This window comes from Doryrhamphus excisus, linkage group LG10, assembly GCF_037039965.1.
Source record: "Doryrhamphus excisus strain RoL-2023G ecotype Guam linkage group LG10, RoL_Dexc_Guam_v1.1, whole genome shotgun sequence".
NCBI lineage: Eukaryota > Metazoa > Chordata > Actinopteri > Syngnathiformes > Syngnathidae > Doryrhamphus > Doryrhamphus excisus.
In genome coordinates, this window is record NC_136366.1 from 14,995,785 (window position 1) to 15,016,619 (window position 20,835).

General features: G+C 40.8%; 1 protein-coding gene across 1 annotated transcript; it reads left to right on the forward strand.

Moving 5' to 3' along the window:
- The first annotated feature begins 546 nt into the window (after nucleotides 1–546).
- On the forward strand, nucleotides 547–20,470 carry arrdc1b (arrestin domain containing 1b). The gene is made up of 8 exons (XM_078794187.1): nucleotides 547–1,017; nucleotides 11,053–11,163; nucleotides 12,394–12,444; nucleotides 14,776–14,930; nucleotides 15,085–15,267; nucleotides 15,692–15,868; nucleotides 16,024–16,480; nucleotides 16,572–20,470. Exons 1-8 carry the CDS (start codon nucleotides 900–902, stop codon nucleotides 16,634–16,636), a joined length of 1,317 nt encoding a protein of 438 aa, XP_078650313.1. The 5' UTR covers nucleotides 547–899; the 3' UTR covers nucleotides 16,637–20,470.
- The last annotated feature ends 365 nt before the right edge of the window (nucleotides 20,471–20,835 follow it).

A 20,835-nucleotide genomic window follows, 5' to 3' on the forward strand; every position in this document is an offset into this window, starting at 1 on the left:
AATATAAATATAAGTAGTATGGACTTTCCATCAATGTCTATTATACGCCACTAGGTGGCAGTATCGCTCTGCAAGCATGTTCCTGCTGCCTCTCCATGACTGTCAGCTGTCTCCAAAGATGAAGTATAGTAATACTACTTGGTTTGATTTCAGACTAAGAAGAAATTAGGAGTTGAAAAAATAACACTGTAGCTTGTGCAGTGTAGTGCAGCAAGTATTTTGTGAGTTCATTTTCTTATAGTGAAGATGATGTCGTCTTTGTCATATTTGTCCAGTTCCTTGATGTTTTCCACAACAAGCATTCAAGGCTTCCTTGGTGTACATAGATCTTACAGTTGCTGCTGCAATACATTTCCTTATACCTTGTCCCCCAGCTTTCCTAAAATCCCCTGCTTTGTTGTTTTGTCAGATGTGCATTGACAAGACACCGGCCTCAACAATACCACCCTGTTATATTGTTTTGGTAGTGAACTTTTGTGATGATGACAGGTGTGGTGTTGTTATTCCTGCTTGTTATTGGAATACAGCTATCTTTTTTGATTGCAGAAAGTTGGCCACCTGTTTAGGCAACATCATCTTGTTCTCCTCCTCTTAAAACTGCTGTGATTCGGAAAAATCACATTGACTCTTCGTAGATTCCAAATCATCAATTCTGGACAACATTTGTGATATAATGCAACCCTTTCATACATACATCAATCATTTGATTTGTTTTTGCTCTCAGAGGACTATTAATTACAATTAAGAAATATCGATCTCATCACGCTCGTATCGATCGAATGCTGGTATCAATACTATCAAGATTTGGATCGATCCGACCACCCCTTCTGCCTTCTTGGTCTCCCAGCGGCAGGTGAGAGCAAAGCATCGCGTCCGAGGCAGAGGAGCGGAGCGCCGCCATGGGAAAGCTACAAGAATTTGACATTACTTTTGCCAACAATAAGGTGGTTTACAGTCCGGGGGAGTCCATCAGTGGAACTGTGAAAATCCGAATCAGCAACTCCCTGCAGTACAAAGGTAATGTTTGCGTGAACATTTTCTCGAAGGAGGACTGGAGTGTTCTGAGCGGAGGAACCGCGCAGGGATATACGAATGTTGACAAAGTTTACCTCTCTGGTGGTGGCGGACGTGTGGAAGAGTGATGGGCGGTTGTTCGGTTCGGATTGTCATGTGGTGGACCACTAGAGGAATGCTCTTTTTACTCTGCCAACATTTTCTATGTGTGGCTTCATAATCAGTTGGTGGTGTTCGCGTTTCAAACGTCGTTATGAAAGCCACATCCTGGGCTACATCCTGTCGGAGACATGCATGCGGTCACTTGTTGTTGTCTTTACTCTTGACTGTCTAGTTTGAAGTGGGGGGACCATTTGATACTAAGTAAATACAAGGCCAGTATTGCCAATACTTCTTACTTGAAAATAAATTTGTAAAAAAAAACTGAAGAGAAGCACAGACTTGTGGCATAACTGTGTTAGTTAGTGAAGAACTACAGAGTGAACCACTGATGATGTCATAGATGGGCAACAGCTGATAAATTGCCTTCTTGTTAAAGTTTGTCTTTTCCCTGCAGTAAACTACCGTATTGAGCTTGTGGGGTGTCGAAAGCAGGGGTGTCCAAATTGCAGCCTGGCGGCCTTTTGTGGCCCTCAGCATTTTCTTTTATTTATTAAAACCATTCATTCATTCATTTTCTACCGCTTTTCCTCACGGGGGTCATGGGAGTTGCTGGAGCCTATCCCAGCTGTCTTCGGGCGAGAGGCGGGGTACACCCCGGACTGGTCGCCAGCCAATCACAGGGCACATATAGACAAACAACCATTCACACTCACATTCATACCTATGGACAATTTGGAGTCGCCAATTAACCTAGCATGTTTTTGGAATGTGGGCAGAAACTGGAGTCCCCGGAGAAAACCCACGCATGCACGGGGAGAACATGCAAACTCCACACAGAGATGGCCGAGGGTGGAATTGAACCCTGGTTTCCTAGCTGTGAGGTCTGCGCGCTAACCACTCGACCGCAGTGCAGCCCTATTAAAACTATAATTTAACATGAAAAAGAAAAAAATTCAACAGTAATTTTGCAAGAATAAAGTAAAAATATTATGCTGAAAAGTTGTAATCTAATGAGAAAAAGTTGTATGAGAATAACATATTTCACCCATCCATCTCTATTCCATGCCGCTTATTGTCACGAGGGTCGCGGATGTGCTGGAGCCTATCCCAGCTGACTTCAAGCGAGACCTCGCATGATTAAAACATAACTATTTTTCATTTAGAGAAAAGTTGGTACGCAATTTTGTGTGTCTGTGGCGTGCCAATGATTAAATTGGTTGTAAACAGGTGTGGAGTATGTGTAAACTATGTGGGTCTGTGTTCCAGTGTGGAAAGAAAGTTAGCGTCATGCATAATTTACGTGTACCGGTTGTGAACGCACCGCAATCTCTGTGCAAACAATTGCGACTGTATGTAGTTAAGCATCATGGGAACTGTGGTTCATTAAGCGTAAACATAAACCTAAATCTACTGTGTTGTTTTGAGTATGCTAGTCAGGTGGATGGCCTCTGGAGTTGCCCTGGAAATGAACAATGGGTCCATTGTGTGACTCATCCTTATGGGGATTGTTCTCGGATAATAGCCGACTCCTCTCAATTTTATGCAAAAGCTCTTTTTCATACCTTTCCAAGGTATGCTTTTTATATAGGCTTCGGCAGTGTACAATTTCAGCAAGGAATATAAATGGCCAGGGCTGCACCATATTTTTTTTAGCTCAGGTTTGATTGTGAGTTTCTGGGATGGGGTTTTATAATTACACTTGTCATTATCTTGTTCTGCTTAAAACACATTTCCAATAGTCTTTCTGTCTTTTCTTATGGGAGGTCCCGCAAGAACAACTCATGGGGGACGTTCTTGATAGAAATGTTGACCATCGTGCCAGCGTCAATTAGAAATAGACTATATGTTAGTTCAAAGTCCAAAAACCTCCCAAGATCCTTTATTTCATGAGAGCTCAGCACGAATTAATTGATTCATTCTGAGTATGCTTTGTTTTTTGTTTGAGGTTTGTAACGCTCACTTACAAGGAAGACCTCAGTTCAGGAATTTATTAGCGGATTAATACAGAGGTCAACTCACATGGGCTTTTACCTGAGGAGTTCCACTGCATCCTTACTTAACAGATAGTGAGGCACATTCTCTGCTCGGTCATTAAGCAGCCAGCAGACGAAAGAGAAAGATTTCAAGATGTAGTGTCCCTTTTCAAATTAGGGGGATTCCCTGCAGCAGTATCTGATGATGTGTTAACTCATGTCTGGCAGAAGGTCCATCAGAATAGCCAAAGCCCCCCTGGAAGCGATCGGTGGGCTGTTGGAGATAGACAGACCCTGTCAACCTGAATGAAAGTGGCATTACGTCTTATGCTCGCACAATATCCTACACACAGCTGCTGGTGCTGCTCCGTTTCTCTTTCATTAGTGACTATGTTGTGGTCCTAAATAGAGCTGAAGCAGATGGCATTGCAGCAGGACAGTGCTATCGGCTGAGCTCCTTTTGAATTCAAGGTCATGGACATGTGCGAGAAAATTTTTAACATCCTTAATTTGTTTGACGAGACAACGCAACAATACTGTGTTCAGGTGTAAGTTGCAATTAATTCTGTTTTCACCCTCCTGATTTGAGGCACTAGGACACCATGGATCTTTTCACACTATGTTCATTCTAACCGCAATGAATAGATGAAAGATTTGTTTACAAAAAAGGTTTTGTATGACTAGAGGTGAGATGGCATGTTTTGCTGGAATCCCTGGAAGTGCAATTCCACAGGGGAGTTGGCAACTTTCAGTGTCATCATTCTGACAGGTGGCTTTTCAGACCTCAACAGCGTTGTTGTAAATAAATACACTTTTCACCTCCGCCTCGATGGTGTCGCCTTGTGTTTGTTTGTGGGTAAGATTACACACACACGTTGTGGATGCATGTGACAGGGGCCAAAATTTACAACTTTACAACTTTAATTCATGTCTTCCAAGGAGTATTATCTTATTATTTATCTATTATGTATCTGGCCAGTCAGATTTCAGCTTCAGTGTATTGCCACGTCGATGTTTTGTACCTATACGGCCTTCAGAATGAGTAGTGCTGGCCCTTGTTAGTAGTTTAGAGATGATGTATTAAAGATAAAGGGTTAACTGCTTTCTTGCGTTCTTGCGTAATATTGGTAGTCATCCCTAATTCTGTAATGGCACGCACTGTTATATCACTTTGTTGTATATTGTCCATGTGAATTGTGATGCTATCGACCTGGTATCAAAAGATTGATCGAGTGAAATTCACAACCCGGTCGACTGGAGTACCAGTCAAATTTTCATTGTACTGCATAGTAAAATATATGCAAAGCAATTTTCACCACATGATAAACATCACCATTGTATTAAGAGTTGATATCATAGTAAGAGTCGATGTCCGAATCACAGTCCTGCATTGACCTTGTTATAAACATGCTCTCGTTAAGGAGTATCATACTCCATTTCAGGCTTTTAGAATTAATGTGCTGTAAATGCTGAGACTGCATTATGCGCCCAATGCCATAACACCGCTCAACCATGGCTGCTGATTATTCCATCACCAAGAGCGCTTCAGTCATGCTGAACCAGGAAAACAAATGCACTCCGGTTGTGTGCCTTTTCAAAAGCACAAAGCTTAACTGTTGTGTATATTTGTTTTACTTGGGTGGCTCGGAAGATACTTAGTGAGAGAAGCGAAACAGGGTAACAGTCTGTCAACACAGACTGAATTACAACATTAACATAGTAAGAAGGTTCAAGCCCCCATAATAATAAAGCTCTACCCATCATCTCTACACTCAGGCAGCAGAGATGTTATTGCTCGGGACATATGAAGGTGGATTGTAACATACATTATGCCACAGTATCGCTGTTCTGTGCTTAGTGTGCATGTTCAGGATTGTGTGTGAGACATTCAATATTTTAGAGGACTTCTGTCTCACTGTATTATTGATGATAGCACCATTAGACAGCATTGCTATTGATTGGCTTCCTTATGACGTCATTCAGGTGGAGTCCTCAGGATACATATTTATTAGGTACATGTTCAACATGTTATGAGTTGTTAGATTAGATGTCAGCATTATCAAAGTATATGGTACTTATTTTGTATGCATACAGTACATACTGTACCATTACTTATAAGAATGACACTGAATAAAGCCTTCATGTTTCATTTCTTTTAAATGCTCTTTCAATTTGTGTGTTAAAATCCCCATTTGCTTTAAAAAACAATGCTTGCCTGTCATTCATAGGTGTGTTTAAAGGCATCTATTTTGTAATAGGAGGAATCGAACATTGTGTTGAATGTCAAACCAGTAAAATTTGCTTTATTGTCGAAGTGCATGGTTCATTGATCTGCAGCAGTGATATTAAACCACAGGGAAAAGCACCTAGAGGTGAGAATATTATTGGGGGGGAAAGGTCCCCTAAGAGTGGATAACATGTTTAGCAGCAGTATCCATCACTACTTTCACTAAAGCCGCTCTGGAAAACACCATATTTATCCCTAAAAGCAGTGTGATGTTGCCTTGGCCAAACAAAGAGGTGTTACTATTTCCTTATTGTGGGTTGAAGACATCCCTGCAGGCTGAGGCGTCTCTTTCTAGTCTAGACTGAGGGGCATGAGTAGATCATGACATCATTACCCCCTGGGTGTCTGACAAGCATCTGTCCTATTGAGCGAAAAGAAATGCACTGAAACCAGAGGAACAGTTTTTACTAACTCTTTTTGGCACTTCACTGACAAATTACTGCCAGTATACAGGTGATCTCATGTCACTCACTACACAGAACATATGAAGGGCATATAAAATATAGTAGTAAAAAGATTCAATACAAGAATTAAATTATAGTTTTAAAAAAAAGACTTCTGATTTTTTCCACCTTCATACATCTCCTTGTAACAGCACACAGAATCCATGACCCCATGGCATTCATTCATTTTCTATGCTGCTTGACGGTTGCGGGGGGTATGCTGGAGCCTATCCCAGCTGACATTGTTTTAAATACATGCTCTGACCAGGCAGTAACAGGTACATCGATTTTCACATAGCCCATAGATCAGAACTAACGCTACTTCCGTCAACAACAACAACAACATAGAAACAGTGTGTCTGTTTGCTGTTACTAATCCTGGCAGACTTGGTGGCAGACATTATACCTTCTACCAAAATAGCAATATAACGAAAGGCTGGTAAATTTAGCTTAATCCTCAGGTAAAAAATAAAGTTGAGAGCCAGTATCTACTGCTGCACACTGTCCTGATGTTTTGATAATGTGCGGATTCTCAAAGTTTTCAAACCTCACAACACAGCAGCAGTTAACTGAAAGCACTTGAACCGGGACGGACTGCCTTTTAAGAATTAAAATATTTCATCCTTCATTTTGTTTTGTACAGTAATTAGTTCTTAGAGTGTTTAATAGGATTATAGAGAGGAGTGTTTTCTTGCTTTGCTATTAAAGATTAGGTATAGAAATAAATGAACAAGAACAAAGAAATGGTCTTTCGATCTTTCGACTGTCGATCTTTTTTCTTCCACTGAGGGATTGTGATATATTATTTTTCAGTAAATTAAGACAACGCAGTTCAATGTGGTGCCTTTGGTATGTAAGCAAGCATTACTGCATGTGTGCTTCATTGGTCAATCCACAATGTCCAAAGATTCATCACTGTCAAGCTGACTCTTTGTACCAGATGCACCCTCTCTAACTGCAATAATAATAACCGCCCTTTGACCTCCATAACCAACAGTGTCACTCCTCTGCCAGTAATTTAGGTCTATTGTAAGAGGATTCCGGCTCACTCCCCCGCTCACACCATTGCTCCCCCCGCCAGCCCTAACTCTCTCCCAACATTGCCTTACTTCTTGTGTGGTAAAATACAACAGTTTGCACACAGGATGTAGTTTTTCTCTGGAAACGGAACAAAATGCTGATTGTTTCCTGTTAACAGGAACATTTAAGAATAGAGTACTATCAACAACCAGAAGATAAGGAATTTGTGTATGCTTGTTTTGGTTTACAATGCCAATATCTTTTCAACATTACTTTGAACTCCATAGACTAATATTCGAAAGGCATGGTTTACTGTGTGGGACTTGAATAAAGGCACTCGCTGACGTGGACAAAAATTCTTGTCATTAGATTATTTTGAAAAGTGTCTGTGAAGCTGCTACCCCACTTCTTAATCTTCTGAATTTTTGACGTCCCCACATTTTGTACATAAAAAAAGGTTCATTGAGGCCTTGTATGTTTCATGAAATTATCGGTGCAATGTGGAACCGAGTGAGCATAATACATATTACACGTCCACTGCTTGTTTTATGATGTAACACCTTCAGGGATAAACCTCTTACTCCTGCATGCAGACATGCAAGGATTTGTGTTTGTGTTGCAAATGCCAGTGTGTTTGTCTCCAAAGTCAAACATCAATCCTACCACAATTCAATCTGGTTGCATTGCTAAGCATATAAAAACAAATTAGGAGTATGCAGCATTTATCTATGCTTTTTTTCCCTGACAATATGAACCTCCTGACTCATTGCTTTTGTTTCCTTGAAATGTGTCTGAACTCTACAGTTGAATTACCACATTCTTCCAGATGATCATATCACATCTGTTTGGGTGGTAGTGGATCAGACATCTTTTGTTGTCTAAAATTGACATTTTGACATTTGACACAAAACATCTGAGCTTCTTGAATCACATGATCTGGCCACTCATGCATGATGGATGAAAAGTTGTCTGACACGTTAAGTGCCATCTAAACAGGAATTCCCTCAACGGGATTTGTATGTGTTCTGATTGTTGACACGCAATGTGTAAGATAAAAGCAATGTTCCAAATGAAATGGAAACACAGACTGGAAGGTGATGAGGGTTGTTCGGGGTAGTAAACGTCTCCGCAGAAACACACATGTCAGAATTACACCTATATCATTGTGCCGCAAAGCATGCTGTGTAGCTTGCGGGATGTTGCATTTTTGTTTTGTTTTTGTTTGATTGCAAAGCATATCAAGGTCGTCTGGGAAGTAAGCAAGGCAGGATGTTCACATATTACTGTGTACTGTGAAGAAATACAAGTATTTACTGTAGTACATGGTATAACAGTACCAGAAGTCATTCACTGTGCTTTAGTCCCTCTCTGTTCTAAATAAGGAACTGTCATTTCTGTCCCGGGTTCTATGATGCAACATGTTGAAAGTGCTCAATGCAAATGTTTTTTTTTTTTTTACTCTTTATGCTTTAATTTTTTAGTCATCCCTAATGGAGCTTCATCAAAAAGTAAATGTGTTTTGATTAGCAAGTGGCAAAGCAAACATTATTGCATAACAGGCACATGGTTTAACAGGAAAGTACGCCCTCAAGGACAGAATTCCTGCACTGGGTGAATGGGTGAAATGAGCTGAAAAAGCTCAGGCTGGTCAGTAAGGTTTCATAAAATACCTCTTTGTTCTTCAAGAGGCGGCAGTGACTGTATCTGTGTAGCACAGCAACTTTGTTAATGCAGGAGTTGGAGTCATGTCAATGGAAGGCATGCACGCCCTTTTCTTTTTTCATTTTTTTAATCCAGGAGTGACACAATGTGTTTTCAAAACTCTTCATAATACACACACAGTGGAGTTGTAGAAATACAGTACATTCGGTAGTAGCAATCAGATTGTCTCTGCCAGCAGCCACTCTCCCTGAACCATGAGGATTTGGATGGACTCCAATGTGTTGGTAACAAATCCAGCTGGCTGCTGAGTCAGAGCATGTTCTCCTCATAGCTTCCTGCTTACTGGTGAACGCTATTCTCCCTGCAGGTCGTGTGGTTCATGTGCTGCCATGTTCCATGTTGCCCACTGTGAATGTTCTCTATTCTGCATGAATTAACTTTGGAGCTTCTGTAAACACTGACGTTAGACCACATGAAAATGTAAAAATGCTTCCCCCTGTGTTGTTTTTTCCAATCCCAAACCATTTTTTTACATATTTAAATACCTAAATAAAGCTTCATTCCTATATATATTTTGATTAAAGGGGACCTATTATGTTAATATTTTGATCCTTTGTATTGAGTTGAGGTCTACACACAATAACCTGCACGGAAAACCTTTTAGATCTTCCAGAATATGCACCTCTTCCAGCTGTATTTCCTTGGTTTTGTGCTCCCTCTGTATATTCAAGCTCAAAAAGATAAGGTTCAGGATCCACATTCGTCCAAAAGTTGGAGGCTCTCACGAAGTCGGCCATTATTAGCAGTTGCAAACAGACACAAGCTTAACACACTGCTGGTGTTGACGGAAGTAACACACATTGTTACCTGTTTCTCTCTCTGTAAAACGCACAGAAAAAGGAAAAACGTGTGCTCATGTTTTGGGCAAAATTCCAGAAAAACTGCAATTGTCCTTTAAGGATTTATGCTGTGGTGACGTGCTGATTTTGCAAATGTATCGTCTTTGTTTGGGTGTATGTCAAACAAATGAATCATCTTTTCTCATTGCCCATCTTTCTCAATGAGCCTGTGCAGAGGTAGCCCATTATTCACCAGCAGACAGACAGTCTCTGCTGAGGTCTCCAAAGACAGAAATATGTATTGTCTCTGTGAACCGATTTACTCCTGTTGTGTCAGAGCTGTTACTAGAAAAAAAAGTGATGTGTTTTAGGCTGACACTCAACCACATGAAGCACATAGTCAAGTTACCTGTGTAAATGTTAAAATACGTTAAATACATAAAAGGCTGGCAAAATTCCAACTGAAACGAATGAAACCTTTGTGTGTTTCGTGCTGCTTCCATTGTCACTGGTGTGTTCTCGTGAATACAGACAGTTAGCCAAGCAGCTTTAATTAATAACCATGTAATTACTCATTTGTCTGCATGATTGAAAGACATCGCTCTCTTTCTGGCTAGGCAGATTTTATTTTAGGTTCTCCCTACTCCCTGAAAGTGGCAGCAATCTGGCGAGTGTTGCGAGCAATGCCATCTGCACTCTGTGTTTATGTGTGTGTGTTAAAAACACACTAGTTTTTTTACTGAACCTGCTGCAGCTAGCAAAATGAAAACAGTAACCAGGTAATTAATTGATTAATTAATTGGCAATTAATCAATGAGTCGTGCTTGGCTCACCAATTTAGTGAGTCAGTAGCTGGACTTGTTGCACATGTTGAAGTTTCTTGGGTGATTGGGTATTGAGTGCTGAATCATATGTCAACGCCATCGCCATATTAGATGTGGCAACAGAGAAAGGGAAAGATGCCAAATTTGTATTCTGTATGTATTGTATTGTATTCGATCATTATAACATAATTTTCGATCATAACACAATTAGTTGGCTTTGTGGAATAATGTGCATTTTTTTTAATGTGCAGATTAGTTTTGGTGCCTTGTTAATCACCTTAAGAACTGCTCATGTAAATGCGCAATCTCCAGTTTCTCCTGTCTTTTCGTGTGAGTGACTCAAGTGTTAATTTAGGTCTGATTTGTCGTAGGAACTCATTTGTAACTCGAGGACCACCTGTACTGCTGTTACGGAAACTGCATGGATTACAACATTTGAAAGTCTTTTTTTTCATTTGAGCTTTATTGGATGGATAGTTTTGCTATTGGTTTTTGCCCCTCTGTATTTTTTAATAAATAATTTATACCCAGGGCCTAGGTTGAAAAAATATTGGTATTATCTTTTAATGCTGCTGCTTGGCTGCCTTGCTTTTTAATCCTCTGGCTGCTGTCCAAGTGTGTGTATGTGTGTGTGTGTGTGTGTGTGTGTGTGTGGTATATGATGGTTTTCATATTCTCACAGGCAGAAGAGAAAAGGGCTAACCCAGAGGGGTTCATTTTTGCAGATCTTATTAGTAGATCCAAATATTAAATGCAGAAAGTTTTGATGAATTCAATTCAAAGTATTATTGTTCAGCTTTTCAGCACCACAACAGAAACCTTGATGATTTAGTAAGTTGCCTTTCTTTTGTGAGCTTTGTCATATAAATAGTTTTTTTTTTTCCACAGCCATCAAGGTCAACTGTAAGGGGTCATGTGGGATTTCTCCCAAAGTGACGGAGGACTCATGGACTCTAGAGGAACAGTACCTAAACAGCACACTGTCTATTGCTAACAAAGGTAATTGTAATGCAATGTAATCATCATAACTTTGCATGAATACAACATCTATACAGTCTTCAGATCCCTGAGTATTCTTCTCACTTAGTGGGCTGCATATAAAACACAGTGTAACTGAATGTCTTGTATGATATTGATATATAATATATGTGATATACGTACGTCTTACGAGTTTATGAACATTTTTGCTGAGCTTTCAACAAACCTCAAAACAAACAGAATATTGAGTTCTAGGACTGCATCAACATTGAAACTGCACAACAAGTGCATTAAACAATGCAGTTGCATTTTTTGTTTATTGTCTCACAAATTGACGCTAAACGATCATTGTCTGCACTTTTCTTTAAACCAAATAAACCAGTTAAATGAGTACAAGTTTGAAAATGTAACAGCATTTGTAAATCAATGAGAACGAGAGTGATAATACAACCCAATCAACCCCTCAGTACACTCCTCACAGAGCAGGATATAAATAATTCATGGCACAGCCTCTCTCTGTGTGTGCGCTGCTTTATCGCTGCCGTTTTTCCGTTTCCCATTCTCTCTCTCCGAAAATGGACTGCTGTGGCCCCAGGGCTAAGCAACTTTTAAGCGCGAAAGGTAACAGACTGCCTCACACGTAACCACTTCTATGTACTTGTAACATGTAAAACATAAAATGCACACAATGATGCGGTTCTTGGAAAAGTGATAACATGTGTGAACATGCATCTGTCTCTTCAACGTGTCATCCTGTCACTATTACCACACAATGACTTTCAGGAAGCAGATCTTCCAACTACTGCAGCTGTAAGCGTGTCAGAGCAAGCTGAATTTATGGATTTTTCTATGCGGATGTTATTATTCATTCATAAGTTTGACATATCGGCTTGTTAATAGGTAAAGTCCATATGATGGTTAATACAGAATATAATGTACTACCAATTGATTCAACTTTAAAGCTGCTGCAGAGGTAGACACAGTTATTGGTTGTGTTTTGAACTCATGATTCACTGATGTGAGTGTAGGCAAAATAAACCATCATTATCATTATTTGATCCATACAGGCAGACCTGCTTAAAGGATGCTGACCAAAGTTGTTCTGGTGCAGAATAGTGCACTCATACTGAGGTCTATCGCTGTTCCGGTTCAGTTCATTGATGGTTACATACATGTTTGGCCGTTACTTGAAGAAACAGACTACATTTATTTTTCATGGTGTGGTAACTGATAAAGCTTGTTTTTTTGCAGGAACGCTAGCAGCTGGCGAACACAATTTCCCCTTTCAGTTTCTTATCCCAGGTAGGAACTTTCTTCCTTTGCCACTCTCTTGTTTATTAACTTCATAGTGTGTGTGACGCACTGACTGTTGCATGGGCTTATACAGTATCACAACTCCAAGCCAACTGATAAGCCGGATGACACAAAGCAGATACCCGCAGATCAGTGATAGGGCGAGCATGGGAGAACAAATAGTGATTCATGGTTAGGAGATGTGGAATTAATTTGTGTTATCTTCCTCATTCCCCTGGAAACACACATTCTTAACTGCTTGTGTGTGACTGCGCAAGTCACCTCAAGATCAGTGAAATATACTTAGGAAACATCAGGACCCGCAGTAGGGTCTGCTATCTCACACACACTTGTAGCGTAGGCTGAGGCACAAAGGGTAGGCAGTTATTTTTAGTCCTGCTCCTGTTGTGCAGTCTGGGTTTAATTGGTCGTCATGCCCCCCTTGCTTTTCCTCACCCCCCTCTTAGGCTCTCTGACTCAAAGGCCTTGCATAAAAAGAACCTGATTTTTAGCATAGGTCTTGGTAGTATAAACCCTGTTGTCAAGCTCTGTCACAGTCACATCTGAGAAAAAAACTACTTGATAGTATCAATCCTAGACCATCAGGTGACAACAAGATGCATGTGAAAGTTATAAAGACCTAAAAACAACTGTTATTGATGTCAGCAACAACCTGCAGAGGGCAAAAGTGAAGGTACCAACCACTATCTGGAATATGGAATGTTTGTTTCTCCTTCAGCACATTCCAAATGGTTGCACTGGCTATGAGAATCTTCTTTCCATCTTCTCTCAGATTCACAATTGCTTGTATTTCACTCATAGACTGCTCTCTGGTTTTCATGTTGTTTTCACCTCTAAATGAAGGCGGCAACCAAACACACCTTTGAGTCACATGTTCTAATTGTTTTGCCAACATGAAAAATGAGCGGGTTCAAACGAAATTGTGCATCCGATCCAGATGTGAACCTTCAAATAAAGGCTGAAATGTTCTTCTCTGGGGCGGCACGGCGGACGAGTGGTTAGCGCGCAGACCTCACAGCTCGGAGACCAGGGTTCAATTCCACCTTCGGCCATCTCTGTGTGGAGTTTGCATGCATCTCCCCGTGCATGCGTGGGTTTTCTCCGGGTACTCCGGTTTCCTCCCACATTTCAAAAACATGCTAGGTTAATTGGCGACTCCAAATTGTCCATAGGTATGAATGTGAGTGTGAATGGTTGTTTGTCTATATGTGCCCTGGGATTGGCTGGTGACCAGTCCAGGGTGTCCAGGGTGTACCCCGCCTCTCGCCCGAAGACAGCTGGGATAGGCTCCAGCACCCCCGCGACCCTTGTGAGGAAAAAGCGGTAGAAAATGAATGAATTAATGTTTTTCTCTGGACCCGTATTCACCTTTTCAAACCAAATGTTTTAAGTCTACAGCATAAAAAAGGAATTGGACTTACTGTTTCGATACTACCCCACCCCTTACCCGAAGGCAGCTGGGTTAGGCTCAGCATGCCCACGGGCTGCACGGATGAAGAGTGGTTAGCCGCATGCCACACAGCGAGGAGATCCGAGTTCGATTGTACCCTCCGGCATCTCTATGTGGAGTTTGCATGTTCTCCCCGTGCATGCGTGGCTTTTCTCCAAAAAATGCCCGGTTAATTGGCGACTCCAAATTGTCCATAGGTATGAATGTGAGTGTGAATGGTTGTTTGTCTATATGTGCCCTGTGATTGGCTGGCTGGTATTCAGGGTGTACTCGCCTCTCGCCCGAAGACAACTGGGATAGGCTCCAGGATAAGGTGGTAGATAATAAGGATAAGTGGTAGAAAATGAATGAATGTTCCGATACTTTTGGAGGGCCCTGTACATGAAGCTCTGCATCTGTGTTTTTTTTTTGCACACAAATTGTGATACTCTGACAAATAATGATTGTTGAAAAATGGTATTGGTTTTCATTGATGAAACCTGTCATCGCTTTGAGTACCAATGTGCATGTAAGTGCAATACAGTCTCCTGAGAATGTTCGTCTGCTCCTTGCTGTGTGTGCGAAGAGGGCATCCACCTGCCTCTCCTGGTTAAATCTTATTGACATCAGCAGCGGTCCTATCCCTGAAGCAACCTTTCAATGAGGAAGTGGCGTATTGCAGTAGTCAGGCAAAGGGAAGGGCTTTGCAATGATTATATAACCTTAACACAGAATGAGTCAATTACTTGCCCAATACAGTATCAACATTTTTTTGGTCCTCTCTTTTTCCTTCACAGTGCAAACATGATGTTGAGACAAAACCTACATGGTTCCTTGAATGTTGTAAAAGTTCTAATGGTGACATGCATTCCTTTGTTATACTCTCCCAGCTGCTGCACCAACTTCTTTTGAAGGACCTTTTGGAAAGATTGTTTACCGTGTGAGAGCGGCCATTGACACGCCCCGCTTTGCAAAGGACTACAAGGCCCAGAGGCCCTTCTACCTTCTCAACCTGCTCAACCTCAATGAGGTGCCAGACATTGACGTAAGGCAGATCTAAACAATTGTCTAAAGGACATCTTAATTCACTTTCTCATGTTCCCTGGCATTTACTCACTTCCTTCTTTTCCTGTTTCAGCCACAGTGTTCTGTTTCTGGAACATGACACAATCATTCAACTTGCTTTTCTGTCTATACAGCACTTGAACTATGCTGTTGCCACAAAGAAGTTTAACTACCTTCTGGTAAAGTCGGGGACCCTGATGCTTAAAGCCCGCACTGACCTTCGAGGCTACATTCCTGGTCAGGTGATCAGGTTAGCCACAGAGATACACAACAAGTCCGGGAAAGACACAGCATGTGTTTTGGCAAGTCTCATACAGGTAACACCTAATCTCACCTAATGATTAAATAAAATGTATCATTTTAATATCACTCACATTGTTTGACTGAGCGAATGAGCAGAATATCAACAAATCAAATAAAAGATAGCAACATAGAAATGAATGCCTACACCTAGCGTTAACTTTTCCAAACTCAACTACCAGGGTGCACACCGCCTCAAAGTCAACTGTTTTTTTTTTGTTTGTTTTTCTTTTTTTACAGTTTTTGTATCTTTAAAACACCCAGAAAAGAGAAAAACGTGTTCATGAATTGTTGATGATGGGCATAATTCCAAAAAAAAAATGGCATTGTATTTTGTTGCCTTGATTGTATGTTTTGGGTTAATGTCATGCTTGGTGTCCCTTTCTGGTTTGTTTGGCTTATCTCAATGTTTCCATGTCTGGTGCTTTATTTCCGAACCAGAAAGCAACCTATAAGACAAATCGGCCCGTGTTTGACCTCCGAACCATTGCCGAAGTGGAGGGAGCAGGAGTGAAAGCAGGAAAACACGCCGAGTGGAGAGAGCAGATCATTGTACCTCCTCTTCCTCAGTCCGGTTTAGCTGGCTGCAGCCTCATAGATATCGACTATTTCATTCAGGTACAGAATGTGGTTCAGACCTTACAGTGCATGCGTACTGTATTTGCAACTTAGTCGCTATGAATGTCTCCATGTACCGGTACAGATTTACTGTACAACAGGTAAGTTAGTGTCAGATTTTCAGGAACGGCTCAACTGTATGTATGTCTTTTTAGGTATCACTCAAATCTCCAGAGGCAGTAGTCACTCTGCCCATCTACATCGGGAACATTGCCGTGAACTTGTCTCCAGACGGGACTGTGCCTTCCAGTCCAGACCACTACGGTTTGGCGGCAGCACCCAATGCAGCAGGAGTGACACCCAGCGCCCCGCCGGTTGAGGACGATGTCGAGCTATGTGCAGGTGGTGCAGCCAGCGATGAGATCCCCACAAAGAGACATTCTCAGCAAGATCCCTCCGGTCAGACTGTTACCATGTCTCCGAGCGCTTTTAGCCATGCGCCCGGTGCAGCTTTGCCTCCCAGCCATAGACACCCAGGCGCTCCGGCCCCCTTGTTCTGTGTTTCGACAGGGACCACGATACCGTTTTTCACAGAGGGAGACCCAACACCTATGCCTACTTCTTGTTCTCTTATTCTCCCGCCAGAGTACAGCAGCTGGGATTACCCTCATGGTAAGCATATGATTAAAAACTACATGCTTGGAAATATCATAATAAATGCGTCAAGAATAATTGTATTTATTCATATTTATTTTTGTCACAGAGCCTCCACCCACTTACGAAGAAAGCTGCAGCAGTACCAACTTCAGTTTTAACAGTAGACAATAGGAGAAGAAGCAGACGTTGAAGTACCGCCCGCTCTGGGAAAAAACCAAGATGGAAATCCTGTGGGTGATGACAGAACTGACTCCAAACCCCAAAGATAAATGTGTCTTCTATAAGTAAAAGGGATCATGTCTTATAGGGAATATAATCATCTTATTTTGAACTCACATCCCATCAAGTAGCGATGGACCGAGCAGCTTAGTATCATTGGAAAGATTGCATATCAGATTTGACTCCTACTGCTTCAAGGAAACGTTTTTTGTGAGTGCTCTGATTGTTGCACATATTAGCCAAACAGCAGGTGGGCCACCACTACCTGGAGACTGTATAGTTCTGTATAGTTCTGTCTGCTCACATGTGCAACAGAGTAACAATGGGTGATGGTTTTTGTTGGACAAACATCACAGTTGCTTCGTGCGTCAGTGGAGCTAATTCCTGCGCAGGTGAATTGGATTTGTTATTTCTACTTCAAAAAGGGGCATCTGTTCCCTGAAGTTCCTTGGGTTCGAGAGTTCTACCTGCAACTCGAGAACTCTGCCAACAGCAGTAGAGGAGGCCTGTTGGACTTGGTTGATCCAGGTTTCTTCCACAGTGGAGGAGATCCGCCCTCATTACTAGTGGATGAAGATTTAATTCCTAGAAAATCCAGAAGATGCAAAACATCTTTTTGGGGTGAAAAAAAACAGGTTACGTGACCCTTGGGATAATCTTCAGTGGTACTAGTGAATACTCGCCAGGTTTGTCGCCGCAATTGGGCATTTTATCCTCAATCTCAAATGCTGTCGAAAGTCAACAACTCTATTTGTGAGCTGTATTCATCTTCTATGTTGCTTGTCCCTACATTCGGGGGGGTATGGAGTCTATCCTACCTGACATGGGTGAGAGGCAGGGTGCACCATGGACTGGTCACCGTTTGTGAGCATCATAGTTCATAGAAATGTACTTTCCTGTGCAGACTTAGCCTTAAATGTTCAAATGAGTTTGGGTCTGCCCTTTGAGGTGTTTGGAGACCTCTTAATACACTCAGAATGATGCCATCCATCCATCCATGCATTTTCTGTACCGCTTCTCCTGACTATGGTCAAGAGTATGCTGGAGCCTATCCTAGCTATCAATTACATTGCACACTCAGAAAACACTGGTAAGATTGTATTTTGAGGTCTTCAAAGGAATATGAGACACTCGGTGTGAAAATGTGTTATGTTGTTGTTTTTACCGTTGAAAAGTTTAAGAGACGAAAAAGCTGCAAGGTACCTTTTTGGTTTAATGACAGCATGCACAAAACAGCTGCATGTAGTGTACAGATGCACTCATCGCTCATTGTAAATTAGATTAGTGTTTATAAATTTCGTGAAGTTAACCAACAACCATCCCAACAAAATTGACTTAAATAATTCAACATAGTGGTCAGTATATTTTTGGATTGAAAATAAATTTAATTTCCAATGAGGGTTGATTATATTTGAGTGCAGCTGTACTGTGAAACATTTCAACTGAAATCAGTCAATATATATGTTTATGTCAGATTGTTTGTCCATATGTGCCCTGTGATTGGCTGGCGACCAGTCCAGGGTGTACCTTGCCTCTCGCCCAAACACAGCTGGGATAGGCTCCAGCACCCCCCTGTGAGGATAAGCGGTAGAAAATGAATGAATGAATGCTTATGTCATAAATATGTTGAACTCGTCCTTCACATGCAGTATGTTGTTTTTATGGAACTGAAGACCTGCTGATCTGAATGTATCTTTTACTACTAATTGTCTCCATTGCAGTGCAATCGTATGTCATTTAGTGCTTTCTGACACAAATCTTAACAATTTAACGTTACCATCATTTTTCCAGAGGTTTTACCATATAAAATGGTAAATACAGTAGTATGAAAAAGTGTTATTTGTTTGCATGTTTGTCACTTAAGTGTTTCAGATCATCCAAAAAAATGTACACAAAATGCAGTTTTTAATTGAAACTTTTTTTTATTAAGGGATAAAAAACAAAAAATCCAAACCTGCATGGTCCTGTGTGAAAAAGTGAACTCCCCCCGTTAAAACACAATTTAACTGAGCTTGAGATCTATCAGTCTGGGAAAGGTTATAAAGCCATTTCTAAAGCTTTGGGACTCCAGCAAAACCACAGTGAGAGCCTTTATACTCAAGCAGTGTATGACCAACCACTGTTCCATTTAACAGCCAATCAAAATGACCTTAAGAGCACAGCGACAACTCATCCAAGAGGTCACAAAAGACCCCACAACAACATCCAAAGAACTGCAGGCCTCACTTGCCTCAGTTAATGTCAGTGTTCATGACTCCACCATAAGAAAGAAGGAAGGTGTCACATTACATCTGGCGTAAAAGTAATGCAGCATTTAAAAGAACAGTATACCAATAGTAAAATATGGTGGTGGTAGTGTGATGGTCTGGGGCTGTTTTGCTGCTTCAGGTTGATAAATGGAACCGTGAATGGAATGGAGAATGTCCGGCCATCTGTTTGTGACCTCAAGCTGAAACCAACGTGGGTTCTGCAGAAGGACAATGATCCAAAACATACCAAAAAAAACACAATGAAGACTTTGGTCCTCATTTAGTCCTGACCTGAATCCTATTGAGATGCTGTGGCACGACCATAAAAAGGAGCTTCATGCTTGAAAATCCTACAATGTGGCTGAATCACAACAATTCTGCAAAATAGAGCTTGATTGTATTTGTTGCTGCTAAGGGTGGCACCACCAGTTATTAGGTTTAGGGGGGAATCACTTTTTCACACAGCGATATGTATTGTTTTCTCCCTTTAATAATAAGTTTCTTTAAAAAAAATTGTGTTCAGTTGTCATTGACTAATATTTAAATTAGTTTGATGATCTGAAACATTTAAGTGTAATAAACATGAAACTACACCACTGTAGTTCAATGGCTTTAAAATGGCCCCCGTCATCCACTGTTGGAGCATGTGATGGAGGTCAGAATGTGCTCCTGTTGCGTCATGAGAAATGTTCAAGTGCACTTCATATGTACAGTTCAAATGCAGCTTTACAAATATAAAAAAAGTCAAAACACTGGACTCTTAAGCCCGTTGGAAATATGCTGTAGGAAATATGTGCATATGATACAGATTGTTTTAGTTTTCTTTACCAAAGGGTACAATAGCTTTATGATTCTCCTCGCGTTATGCGCATTTTTTATATTTATCCTTTTTTTTTCTTCCCTCACAAATTGTGGTGTCTGTTATTTTTTACTACAACTAGCACCTTAAGTAATACTGTGGTGCAGTATCAAAGTTGTACTGTGCAGTAGAACAATAAAGTCATCTAATTTGTGGACCGTGTCAACTTAATGGTTATTAAACTAATTGTAATGAATCATTGTAAATATTTCAGTTGAAATATAAACCAGTCTAATCAGTTTAATGTTTTGTGTGCACTTTAATACAAACCAATCGAGAATAATATGATTTGATAAAAAAAGGCACCCGTATGGTTGCGGTCTGGTTGGTTTCATCAGCTCATCCAGATAATTAGGTTTTCATGTAATGAAACACTTTCATCAGTGCAGCAGTGTTGGCTTGGCCAACCATTGTTCAACCATTGATCTGACGTCATGTATCTCCAGAAGAAAAAATTAATGTCATGATCATTTGTCTTTTTTATTGCCAGAGAAAAATATCTGCTTCTACTCTTTTCAGAAATGTTGAATTGTGCACGCCTAAACATGATGTACTTGAATGTAACATTGTTAACAAATTTGTAATTTCACATTTTTGAACAAACTATAGCATGCAATGTCATAAGGATGAATTTTGGAATGACCCTCGTTATAAGGTGGCTCAACAATGTTTATTTTATATAGAAGACCCAAAGAATATTTATGAAATGCAAAAATCATGAGTAATACAATAAAGGTACATATATACATAATCCTGCCCTCTTGTGGCCAGTACATCAACCTACATTCAATTGAATGAGTCTCATGTCAGTCTATGATAAAATACGACTGTTAGATTTTGTACATTGGGGAGTAATGGGCAGTCGTCATGAGGGGACAGTGGTGCCTGACGCCGAGGTTTTTACGTCAGTTTAGTCTGCTTGACGGACTTCTTTCTGCTTCGCGGGATAGGTGAATGATTGTGAAGTTTGTTGTGTCTTGTTTGTTTACTGTATCCTGCTGACAGGTGAGTGGAACAGTCAATTGAGCCAAATAACTAAAATA